At 35.6% G+C, this 12,802-nt stretch overlaps 1 protein-coding gene across 1 annotated transcript; it reads left to right on the forward strand.

The window, feature by feature from the left end:
* Nucleotides 1–1,339: 1,339 nt before the first annotated feature.
* On the forward strand, nt 1,340–5,498 carry LOC108357083 (uncharacterized; the record flags this gene model as incomplete). Its single annotated transcript, XM_017608179.1, has 2 exons — nt 1,340–1,420; nt 4,787–5,498. Coding segments are annotated over exons 1-2 (793 nt in total), but the record flags the coding sequence as incomplete, so codon positions are not given.
* Nucleotides 5,499–12,802: the final 7,304 nt, after the last annotated feature.

The following is a 12,802-nucleotide window of genomic DNA, read 5'->3' on the forward strand; positions in this document are numbered from 1 at the left end:
CTATTTATTTCCTTTATCATCATTTTCCACTAAATTTCATTAATTGAATTTAATTTTAAATCTTGATTTTTTCTTGCAGATGCTGCAGTGCTAAACAAAAAATATTTCGAGTTCAACTCGGAAGCGTTGAACATGCAAATTAAAAACTCAAACAAAATCAAAAACATTTCAAGCGAAACTAGTTAGTAAATCATATAAACTACTTATTAAGGCTTTTGACGATTATTCGATAAAAAATAAATTTAAGCTCTCAGAAAAAAAGTAAACCCAAAAAAGCAAAAAAAAAAAAACAAACGAATACTCCAACTGCCTCTTATCCATTATCCACCATTACTTGGGCAACCAACAACACTAATCTTCATTGAATATTATGCAAATAAACGGCACTTCTTCTGGTCCCACAATGGCTGCGTCTGAGCCACCAGAACCACCGCCGCGCAATCCGGATCGCATTAACGCTTCGCTGCACAAACTGAGCGAATCTGTAAGTACATACATGCACGTACAAACCAATGCATCTATCCTTCCTCACTTTTCTTTGCTACTCAATCACGCAAAAAAATTACGAATATAAACTAGAAAAAATAAGCGAAATAAAAATGCTCTTTTCTCACCATTTTCGACGTCTTCAATATTTTTATGTTTAAAATGCATGTGTATGTTTGCACCTTCCATAAAAACATTCCTTTGAGCACAAGCAAAATGCGAAGAAGAAAACGTAAGAAATGTGCGAATAGAAAAATTTAAGTTNCATTCCTTTGAGCACAAGCAAAATGCGAAGAAGAAAACGTAAGAAATGTGTGAATAGAAAATTTTTAATTTTTTTGCATGCCCTTTCTAACTCTGCTCAACCCTTCACCGCATTCTTTTCCACACTTTCCACCTTGGCAGCTGTGTGCATTCCACACCAATTTTTTTTCTTATTTTAAATAATTTTTCACCTTTAAAATATTTGCTTGCCTTCTAACCTGTAGCTCTTTGCGGTGCGCTTGCATGTGTGTATAGTGTGTGTACAATTTCTTTGTACTCGTTTGCTCAACCATCTCAAATGCGCACATATGCTTAAATTTCAAATGACTTCAGATCGTATTTTATGCTTAAAATTTTGCTATTTCCACACTTCATCCTTCTTGTAAATAAATTTAAATATTTCNGCGGTGCGCTTGCATGTGTGTATAGTGTGTGTACAATTTCTTTGTACTCGCTTACTCAACTATCTCAAATGCGCACATATGCTCAAATTTCAAATGACTTCAGATCGTATTTTATGCCTTAAAATTTTGCTATTTCCACACTTCATCCTTCTTGTAAATAAATTTAAATATTTTNTGGTCCCACAATGGCTGCGTCTGAGCCACCAGAACCACCGCCGCGCAATCCGGATCGCATTAACGCTTCGCTGCACAAACTGAGCGAATCTGTAAGTACATACATGCACGTACAAACCAATGCATCTATCCTTCCTCACTTTTCTTTGCTACTCAATCACGCAAAAAAATTACGAATATAAACTAGAAAAAATAAGCGAAATAAAAATGCTCTTTTCTCACCATTTTCGACGTCTTCAATATTTTTATGTTTAAAATGCATGTGTATGTTTGCACCTTCCATAAAAACATTCCTTTGAGCACAAGCAAAATGCGAAGAAGAAAACGTAAGAAATGTGTGAATAGAAAATTTTTAATTTTTTTGCATGCCCTTTCTAACTCTGCTCAACCCTTCACCGCATTCTTTTCCACACTTTCCACCTTGGCAGCTGTGTGCATTCCACACCAATTTTTTTTCTTATTTTAAATAATTTTTCACCTTTAAAATATTTGCTTGCCTTCTAACCTGTAGCTCTTTGCGGTGCGCTTGCATGTGTGTATAGTGTGTGTACAATTTCTTTGTACTCGCTTACTCAACTATCTCAAATGCGCACATATGCTCAAATTTCAAATGACTTCAGATCGTATTTTATGCCTTAAAATTTTGCTATTTCCACACTTCATCCTTCTTGTAAATAAATTTAAATATTTTCACTTTGCTTTTACCTCTTTGCATGTATCCTCAACGACTGCAGCCATCATCATTATCAGGAATTTAGCATTTTTTTTTTTTAGAAATATTTTTATTGATATATTTTCAAACATTATTTGGGTATATACTGTTTTGCAGAATGTACTATTTAGTAAACCAAGAAAACGAAAGACAAATAATCAAGTTCAGTGTACGATTTACAAAGAATGATTTGCAAGAAAAACGGCTTACATTTCTTATGAATGCTTGAGGTAAAATCATGCAACGATCGAGTAGTAAATCCCATCACATCAAAAATCCGAACAGCGAATAGAAGGTATAAGTAAGTTAGAGGTCCGTCAGTGCATTTACACCTAGACAATGATTGCGCTATCCATTGTGATGCCCCTAATGAGGAGAAGGAATAAGATACACAGGGAAGGGGGAATTAAGATGATAACAAAGACGAAGAAGGTGGGGGTAGGACACCTACTGCTTCCACGAAGCTCCGACTGATATCCTTTCCCGAAAGCTCGTCGGTAGTATGGAAAAAGTGCGACCCAAGTTGCTTAAACATAAGGTTCGCAAAAGCAGGACACCAGATCAGCAGGTGCTGAAACAATTCCTCCTCATCGTCTCGTATGCAGCTGGTGCGATAGGCGTCAACGATGATATTATGTCTTACCGCATGTTATCCTATCATGCAGTGACCAGTTAAAACTTTCACCACTAGCGAAAGGTGTACCTTGCTTAGTCCCAAGAGTTCACTGGACAGCCCCCTTCTGTGGCCAGAAGGAGTTTGCTTGCTTGCAGTTCGTTAAGAGCAGCCTGTCTTGCCTGCTCATCGGTCATGCAGTTTACAGCAATTTCACTGGTTCCTGGAATCCAAATAAGTTAATAGCCTAATAATCTGAAACGTTCGATAGGGAGGTCAAGCAATCCCTCGCCGATCTCGACCGAACCATCAGAGAGGAAGAGCCTAAATAGCTGCTTGTGTGTCGGAATAGATAGTCACCTCCTAGAAAGGCATTGCACTATTGGACAGCCAATTCGAAGCCTCCTGTATCGCAGCTACCTCTGCCTAGAAAAACGCACCTCCCCCAGCTTCCCATTTAGCTTCCCACCCACATCGGACCAAAACTCGGCGTGCAGTGGTCTGTTCGAGTTGGTAGGAAGACGAAGCTTTTTAGAATACTGGCGTGCCCATAGCCCAAAGCGAACTTAAAGCCATCACTTAATCTTTCTGCGGCACGGGCAGCGGGGGCTTTGTNAAAACGCACCTCCCCCAGCTTCCCATTTAGCTTCCCACCCACATCGGACCTAAACTCGGCGTGCAGTGGTCTGTTCGAGTTGGTAGGAACACCAAGCTTTTTAGAATACTGGCGTGCCCATAGCCCAAAGCGAACTTAAAGCCATCACTTAATCTTTCTGCGGCACGGGCAGCGGGGGCTTTGCCTGCTATATCTATGGGCACAACGGTTAGCATATCATTAAACTCCAGAGTAGGAGTGGTTCGAAGTACTCCACTGACTGTAATTAAGACTGCTCCTTGCGCTCCTTCGGCTGCTTAACGATGCTTCCCTACAGCAATATAAAGCTAATGTTGCCTTCTTGATACTTTCCTATAAAAGCTTGCCGTCAAGGATCAACCCCAAGTACTTCAGCGTGTCAGAAAGCCTTAGTGGAAGATGCCCATTGAGGGAAGATGGCAAGTCGGTACCTATACCTCCTAGTAAAAATAACAAGCTAAGTTTTGATAGGGTTCACACTCAGCCCACAGCTAAAAGCCCGGTTTTCAACCAAAGTTCGGGTAACCTTGCATGAGTTCAAAAAGTGTTTCCAGAAACTTTCGCTCCAGAGCCACCAACAAGTCGTTGACGACCCCCATTGCGGGGTACATCTACTCACACATCGCCGGATTGAAGCATTGCCCCACTCAAGATGGAATATTGCGCTGTAATGCTTCTTGACGTCGCCGGGGCATTTTATTGAGCATGGCATGACGTCGTGCGCAATCCAAAATCCCTCGAATAATTACCGGAGCACCCTGCTGGTATATTCGAAGCCAGAATATCCACCGCGACTAGAGAAGGCCAGAAGTACGAACTCAAATAGAGCAACGGGGAAATTTAGAATCTTTTAGTGCGCCCAAATCAATTAGCAAGATCTCTATTGCGAGTAAAGCGAAAATCAAAATTACAAAAGAATGGCTTGCCAGCCCAGTTGTAACAGTTTTTAGGTCCATCTGTGACTGAGTGGTTAGAGATGCGTACTACTACTCCGTGGGATCTGTGTTCGATCCCTGGTCCGGGCAGCATTTAAAAAATTTTCTCTTAACCGCCGGCGTAAAATTGTAGGTTCCTCCATTTGTGTAACAATATCACGACGCACAGTACAAGTTGAAGGAGAAGCTCGGCCAAACACTTGGCAAAAATGTATGCGCCGTAATATAATAATTATTTTTATTATTAAGAAACTATTCATTCCAAATACCGGACGCAAGTTAAGAAAATATATGAATTAAAATTTATTTAAAAAAAACCATTAATTGACGGGGTGTTTCTATGTATTTATAAGCTTCTAATCTTCAACGTAATTCACACTCCACTTCGCTGGGCACTGACTTAATCAACTTTAAATATAAATAATTGATCTAAAAATATGCTACCCCATATTATTATTGCATGTTTCCCATTTTTTAATGAGTAATATTTTGAAATAAAACCCATTTCTGCATTAAACGCAAGCAAGGACATACTTTCATATCAGCTTATTTTCTTCGTTACAGAAAAATATTAAATCGCTTGACTCAAGCATTGCAACGATTAACGAAAAAACGATCAACAATAATAAACCGCTAAAGCCGATATTATCGCTGGATCACGGCAGCGGAAGCACCAGCAACAACAGCACCACAGCTGTCACAACAACGACAGTGACAGCAGCACAATCCGCATTAAATGTCAAAAGTGTAACGGCAGCAAATTTAACAACGGCTAACGCATCTGTTTTATCATCCACCGCTAATCTACCAACCTCCATTGCCTCGATACAAACATCGCCAGCAACGGCACTTGTTTACAGTAAACGTAACATAGCAGTATCGATTTCAGCGCCAACGCCAGCGACAGCAACAGCAACAGCGACTGCAATAGCAACTGCATCGGCCCAAGAGATAACGCCTACTGGTGCTGCGGATAGCATCGTCTCACCGCTCAGTTCGAATGGCAGCAGCAGTAATCAAGCGCTTATATCACCAATGACGATCGATAACCAACAGCATCGCCTAAGTTTTCCCAATAAAAACGAGGCGCATGCAGCACTTATGGCACAACAACAGCAGCAACCAAATTTAAATGGCACAAATGCAACAGTGGCGTTGCTAAATGGTGGCAGTAGTAATGCGGGTAGTAATGCATTGAATGCCAATAATACCAATGCGAATTCAGCGGGCGCGTCGATGGTCACAGTGAATCATTCGAATGCATCAACGAATGCAGGTACGTAAATAATGTGTATATGTGTTGGTTAATATTTTTGGAATTTTCTAAAATATATACATACGCACATAGCACTCGTTTGCTAAAATAATGGCATACATAACCCAAAAAAGTGATAAATAAATAAAGATAAAACAAAGGTGCATGAAAAAATACCCTAAAAGTTTCAGTTATAGTTGGAGAGCCGACTGCTCAAAAATATGTTGCCTGCTGTCCTGAAATAAAATAAACAAAATTATCTAGAGCAACTTCAAATCACCGACTTGCGAGGTCCTTGGTCCTTGGCAGGATCATAGTAATTGATAGATGAAAAGTCATAAAATTGAAAAAATATGTTCCATCGTGTCTAGGAATAAAATGATCAAATTTCGAAAAATTTTAACGTACTGATTTGAAAAGTATGGACTTGCCAATCCTTGGCAAGTCGGCTTGAAAGCAGCGAATTTTTCCAAAATATCACGGTCAGCTTGGATAAAGTTTAAACTATTCAATATTTCTCCAAAATCTCAATCTGTTCTCATAACAAAGTGGTGATTTGAAGACGAAACTTTCGTCAATGCATTGGGAATTAAGTTTTGTTAAAAAAATATTTTTGTATACTTTTTGCGATTTTTTTGTAAACCAACTATTGCGCAAATATGACTTTAAAAACATTTTGTTTAAATACATGCGAAGAGGCTCTTTTACACACGTACAAATCACACAACTACAACAGAGAATGGCGCTTCACACATTTCGCTAAGTCCTTGGCCAAGCTTTTGCTCCAATTAATAAATTAATCCCAACGGGTTTACCCTCCTTTCGCTTTTTCATGACGAAAATACACTCGGAGGTTTGATATACACTCTGAAGGTAACAATATATTTTTTTACAAAAAATAAATTTTAAGTGCTCATATTTACTCAATTTTAAATACTTTGAGTGTAATTTTTCTCTACAAACAGTGTTTAATTTTGCACACATTAGGAGAGGAAACTGGTCACCTCTTTTTATATGCGTAAATTAACAAAAAAAATTTAGGGGAAATTTCAAACATTTTATGTGTAAACTATGGGATTATGAACAATAAATGTTTAGAACTCAAAACCCAAATTTGAAATTTGTTCTACGCCACATACATACATATGTGATAACTAAAAGTAAACAAACAGTGTTTCATTTAATTAACACGGTGTGTAAATTTGCATTCATTAAGAGAGGAAATTGGTTACATATATTAATATATGCNACATAGCACTCGTTTGCTAAAATAATGGCATACATAACCCAAAAAAGTGATAAATAAATAAAGATAAAACAAAGGTGCATGAAAAAATACCCTAAAAGTTTCAGTTATAGTTGGAGAGCCGACTGCTCAAAAATATGTTGCCTGCTGTCCTGAAATAAAATAAACAAAATTATCTAGAGCAACTTCAAATCACCGACTTGCGAGGTCCTTGGTCCTTGGCAGGATCATAGTAATTGATAGATGAAAAGTCATAAAATTGAAAAAATATGTTCCATCGTGTCTAGGAATAAAATGATCAAATTTCGAAAAATTTTAACGTACTGATTTGAAAAGTATGGACTTGCCAATCCTTGGCAAGTCGGCTTGAAAGCAGCGAATTTTTCCAAAATATCACGGTCAGCTTGGATAAAGTTTAAACTATTCAATATTTCTCCAAAATCTCAATCTGTTCTCATAACAAAGTGGTGATTTGAAGACGAAACTTTCGTCAATGCATTGGGAATTAAGTTTTGTTAAAAAAATATTTTTGTATACTTTTTGCGATTTTTTTGTAAACCAACTATTGCGCAAATATGACTTTAAAAACATTTTGTTTAAATACATGCGAAGAGGCTCATTTACACACGTACAAATCACACAACTACAACAGAGAATGGCGCTTCACACATTTCGCTAAGTCCTTGGCCAAGCTTTTGCTCCAATTAATAAATTAATCCCAACGGTTTTACCCTCCTTTCGCTTTTTCATGACGAAAATACACTCGGAGGTTTGATATACACTCTGAAGGTAACAATATATTTTTTTACAAAAAATAAATTTTAAGTGCTCATATTTACTCAATTTTAAATACTTTGAGTGTAATTTTTCTCTACAAACAGTGTTTAATTTTGCACACATTAGGAGAGGAAACTGGTCACCTCTTTTTATATGCGTAAATTAACAAAAAAAATTTAGGGGAAATTTCAAACATTTTATGTGTAAACTATGGGATTATGAACAATAAATGTTTAGAACTCAAAACCCAAATTTGAAATTTGTTCTACGCCACATACATACATATGTGATAACTAAAAGTAAACAAACAGTGTTTCATTTAATTAACACGGTGTGTAAATTTGCATTCATTAAGAGAGGAAATTGGTTACATATATTAATATATGCAAATTTAGGCAAACATTTTTTAGAGTGTACATATTAATTTCAACATTTTCCAACTATTAATACATATTTATTGTGGCATAAAATCCATAAAACATATTCTTGATTTTATTATTATATTAGAACATTGGCATTTGGGCATAGTATGTATATACATATGTATGTATGTAGAAAACCATAGTGATGACGTCTTCTGCATAAAAATTTCAATTAAAATTATTCTAATTGCTGCTTTTACAAATTCATAGTTTCACTTGTGGCTAAATTTGTGGCAAATGACAGAATTTTAATTAGTTTTCATTAACAATTGTACAATTTCATCGGAGAAGAAAAAGCTGAAAATTTTAAATTTAAACGAAATAACATCAGATATTTCTATTTTATAAATTGTTGACAATTTTGATATGTACGTTTATCATTAAATGCATAAAATCGTTTAATCACACATTGGTATATATGTACACAAAAGCCTTGAAACAAAAAAAAAATTGAGTGCTAAGTAAAAAAATTTAATTTAGTATTTCTTTATATGTTTATTTATATATGTACATATACATATATAACTTTTGTTCATCAGGTTTTATCGGCAACTTAGCCCCTATTGTTTTCCTTGGTAGCGAAAAACTGATTTGTCACACCATTAATGTCACTCATACGTCCCGGTAGTCATATTAAAATTGCTCATCTTGCACGCAACAGCAGATAAGCTATTACATATATTATACGTGTTACAACTTTCTGTCAGCACATGCACATACACAAGTACATACACAAGTACATGAATATACATATATCAATATTCACACACGAGTAGTCATACATTTTAATTTTGAGCTTTATTAGTATTTAGTGTTTTGTGGCAGCGTTTACCACCTTAATACATAGGTATTTATTTGTCGTTTGATTTTTATGATAGCATTTTGTTGAAATGTGTTGGATGCCGTTGATGCCAAAATGTGTGTTTACTTTTTTCCCGTGTTTATTTACGAAAAGCCATTTCATTCAATTTTCCAATGTGGAGCATAATTTTAGGACACGGAATACCCTTTGTTGGTTCGTTTCAAGAGGCGTGCGCTTTACGACTTCAATTGGCACTAAAACGTATCGTTTAATAACACAAAATGCAAGTAAAAGCCTGGAAAAAAACGGAGAGGGAGACAAGAAATTTATGAAAGTGAGGAAATTAAAATTTTATTTACACACATACATACATACATATAATGTTTGCCCCGCAAACATATTCTGAGCGGACAGAATATATGAGTCCGAAACGAGTCCTATGTATGTAGGTAAGAAATATGAGTTTCAAAAACAAAAATTTGTTTATACTTATATGAATCTTTTAGGATTTATGTATGATCCAAGTTATGAGCAAGTACCTTGTGCCAATATAAAAGCAATAAAGATTTGAAATTTATATATAAACTTGTTTATACGGAAATTTAAAATAATTAGAAAACAGAAAACGAAAAAATTTAGCTGCTATTGAATGCATGTTGGAATGTGTATATGCACGTAAGTATGTATATATGTTAGTTGAAAGGAATATTTGCTGAATGCCTTTGCAAATATAGTGCGTTCAATAAGACTCAAAGAACAACCTAAAATAAGAGTCCGAATGTAACAATTTATGAGACCGATAAGAGCCCCAAAAAAGGTGTAAAATGATTCATACATATATGAGTCCAAAATGAGCCGTATATGAGGCCAATAAGAATCCAATATAGCTCATATTGAGGCTCATTTGATGTGTGAATTTAAGCTCATATAAGTCGACCTTCAGAGGAAGGGGAAATACCCCATGTATCGGACACTTAAATGAGCTCATTATGAGCGTAATGGCTCCGAAATGGGACTCCTTAAAGACTCAGTTATGACTCCAAATGTTTGCTGGGTGTTAGCTCGTAGTGCTTTTATCGAATGTTGACCACATTCACGCTTTAATATTTTAATTGAATAATGCGAAAACGTTTTCTTTTTTAAGTCCTAGCCTTTACATGTATTTCTGAATATTTGCTTATGTTAAAAATTGCGCTCTTTTTCTTCAATCTAAATAATTCTACTATTACGAAATATATGTAAATGGAAAGTTTGAGAGTGTGCGAGCATGTTTGTTGCTTTTTCAAGCTAAAAGGGCTAGATATATTTGAATAAAATTTGGCACACGGATAGGTTATATCCTTAATTAACAAATATTTAATTAAATATTTTTTAAAGAGCTTTCACCATTTCCAAAAGTTAAAATGAATTAATTAATAAGGTATATAAAATTTTACAACAGCGCAGATGTTAAACGAAACAGGTTCCAAAACGATTTATTTCGAAAATATTTTTTGAGGTGCTTGCCACCTGTTAAACAAGTTAAAATCGATTAATTAATAATTTAAATAAATTATCATAATAATGTGATAGTTAAGTTGATAGTACCAGAATTTATTTCGTCATGGCGTATGAGTAATATAAAACTAAAGCACAATATTATTACTAAATGCAGCCCTTAATCATTTCAATATGCTATCCAATTAAGTCCTCTTTCCCAGGAATGGAAGGTAAGAGGAGAGCAGGTCTGTAAATCATTAGCATTTCCATGCGAAAGGATACAAGTATTTGCACTTTTCGAACAACGCAAAAGTGTATTAAATTTCGTGTGCCACTGTGTACCGTAAATTGCCTCTAGCCAAGAATGCAAACAATTTTATGCAATTTACCAAAACCTGTAAGCACAAGCAACAACAACACCATCCATTTGCATATGCGTAAGAGCATAGTTTCGGCATTTCACTGGACACATTTTAAATTCATAACACATCAAAGTATGGAATTTCATATTTTTCATTTCCGTAGCAGGAGGATTGTAAAGCAAGAGTAGGGGAGCATAATCGCAATTGAAATTGAAGCCAACACTAAGTGGTGCATGGAGATGAAAGCAATATCAAGATGCTGCGCATATTTTCAGCAAAATTGACTCAAAATCTAGGCAAGGCTGTACATTTACATACATACACATTCATACGAACACATTCATGATTGGCAACGGAAATGGCCTGAAATGGAAATGAAAATCTGTAATAACGAGGATAATCATTTCTCCGAATGCAGATGATGGGCTTGGTGGTGCTACTCGTGCAAGCAAGTGGACTCACTTCTCATTTGGAATGGATGTTAGTCGGTATTCTGTGAAGTAGTTATCTATTTGCCACACTGGTCGTTCATATTGGGAGTAGGCACTAAGTGATTCAAGAGGTGCTTGGACGCGTATCCGCAAATGAATACATTGAACTCTGTCAGCCAATTTGCAGTGCCGGCATTGCTTCCATATCCTTCACAGATTCTAATAACAGGCGTCTGGTGAGTTTTTGCAACGATAAGCGCAAATCTCGTTTTCAGCAGTTGGCTTATGAATGCGGAGGCATGGCATGTTATTGACATTGTCTATGTAACTGTGTAATATTGCTACGTTCTGTCTCTAGTTGCTCTTAGTGAATGTAGATTGTGTATTTCTAGCAGAATCTAGCTAGCCATAATTGGATGAAAGCAATATATAACATATACATGTACATTAGGGTGCAGCACTCTCCATACAAAAACAAAAAAACAATCGGTACCGTTTTTCCATCGGAATTAAATTTCTTAAAAAAATAAGGTTTATCAATTTGAAAATACCTCCAAAAGTCGAGTTTTTTATAAATAAATTTATCTCTTTAAATGAGTTTTCAAAAAAAATACCTCTAATCATAGCAGAGCTTAAGCTTAGACGTGTGCATACCAATTTTCAGAAGGGTCCAGCTCATGTAAATCTTAATATTTTCCGAAAAATTTTGGCGGAAGTCTTAAAATATAAAAAGTGTTGGTGATGCACCCTAATGTACGTATTAGGTATTTCATTTGAAAATGGTGTGTACATCGGGTTATCACTGACTGTTCTGAGGCAAGTGTAGGCTCATTTAAGCTACGGGTTGATTGTCGGAATGGCTGTTAGCTGTTGGCTGTTGCTCGCTGACCATTGTGAAGAGTTGATATCAGTGATGGACCATACTGAACTAAAAAATCTGTTGTTGCTTTTTTTTGTTTTGTTTGTTTTTGTTTAAAAATTTTGTGTTACAATGATGCGTGGATCGTTGCCTACAGAATAGGGATAGGTATATACATATCGTCGATGTTTTTGCACCACCGCCTGAATCGCCGTTGTGGTGAAAATGAACTCCAAGCATCGAGCTTATGCATACAAATCATAAAATCGTTATTAAAACAACAGTTTTGTATTATAATAGCTAGAGAAAATACCGCCTATCAAGGCGTAAAACTTGAGTGCCGTAAGATGGGTGGTTTTGCAAAAACATCGACGATATGTATTCATTTGTGTTTGTCAATTATATTAGTTTCCCTTATTAGTAATTAAATCCACTTGGCCAAGTAATGAAAAATTTTTAATTTAAATTCACCTTTTGCCATCTTTCTGTACACTTCCAAATTCTTCTTTCGTAAAAGCATTTATTTTCATTGGCGTAGATCTAAATAAGATTTTCATTTACTTCCTCATCCTCGCTTTTTGAACATTAAATTCTTATATTTAGGTGGTTTAGCCTTATAAAGCAATATTTTAATGAAAAAAAAACTCATTAGAGGTATCGATATAACGTGATAAACTGTCGATAAATGTTTATCGGCAGTTTGTGACGTTGGATGAATACCCCTATTATAACTTTTTACGTAATTGACAATTTTATACAAAATTAAAGTAGCAGAAATCAGAAGAATTTTATTTAACCAAAATGTATTGTGACTTCTATTCAACTGTGTGTTTTTCTAATAACTTTTATTTTGATTTTTGTAAGTTCATATGCAAAATAGCATTCATTGTCGAAATTGAGAAAAAAATCAGTGCAATAGACCAAATATTTTAGTAAAATTAAGCAAA

The sequence above is a fragment of the Rhagoletis zephyria genome, unplaced genomic scaffold (assembly GCF_001687245.7).
Source record: "Rhagoletis zephyria isolate East Lansing unplaced genomic scaffold, Rhagoletis_zephyria_1.1 Rzeph_scaffold_00176, whole genome shotgun sequence".
NCBI classification, from domain to species: domain Eukaryota; kingdom Metazoa; phylum Arthropoda; class Insecta; order Diptera; family Tephritidae; genus Rhagoletis; species Rhagoletis zephyria.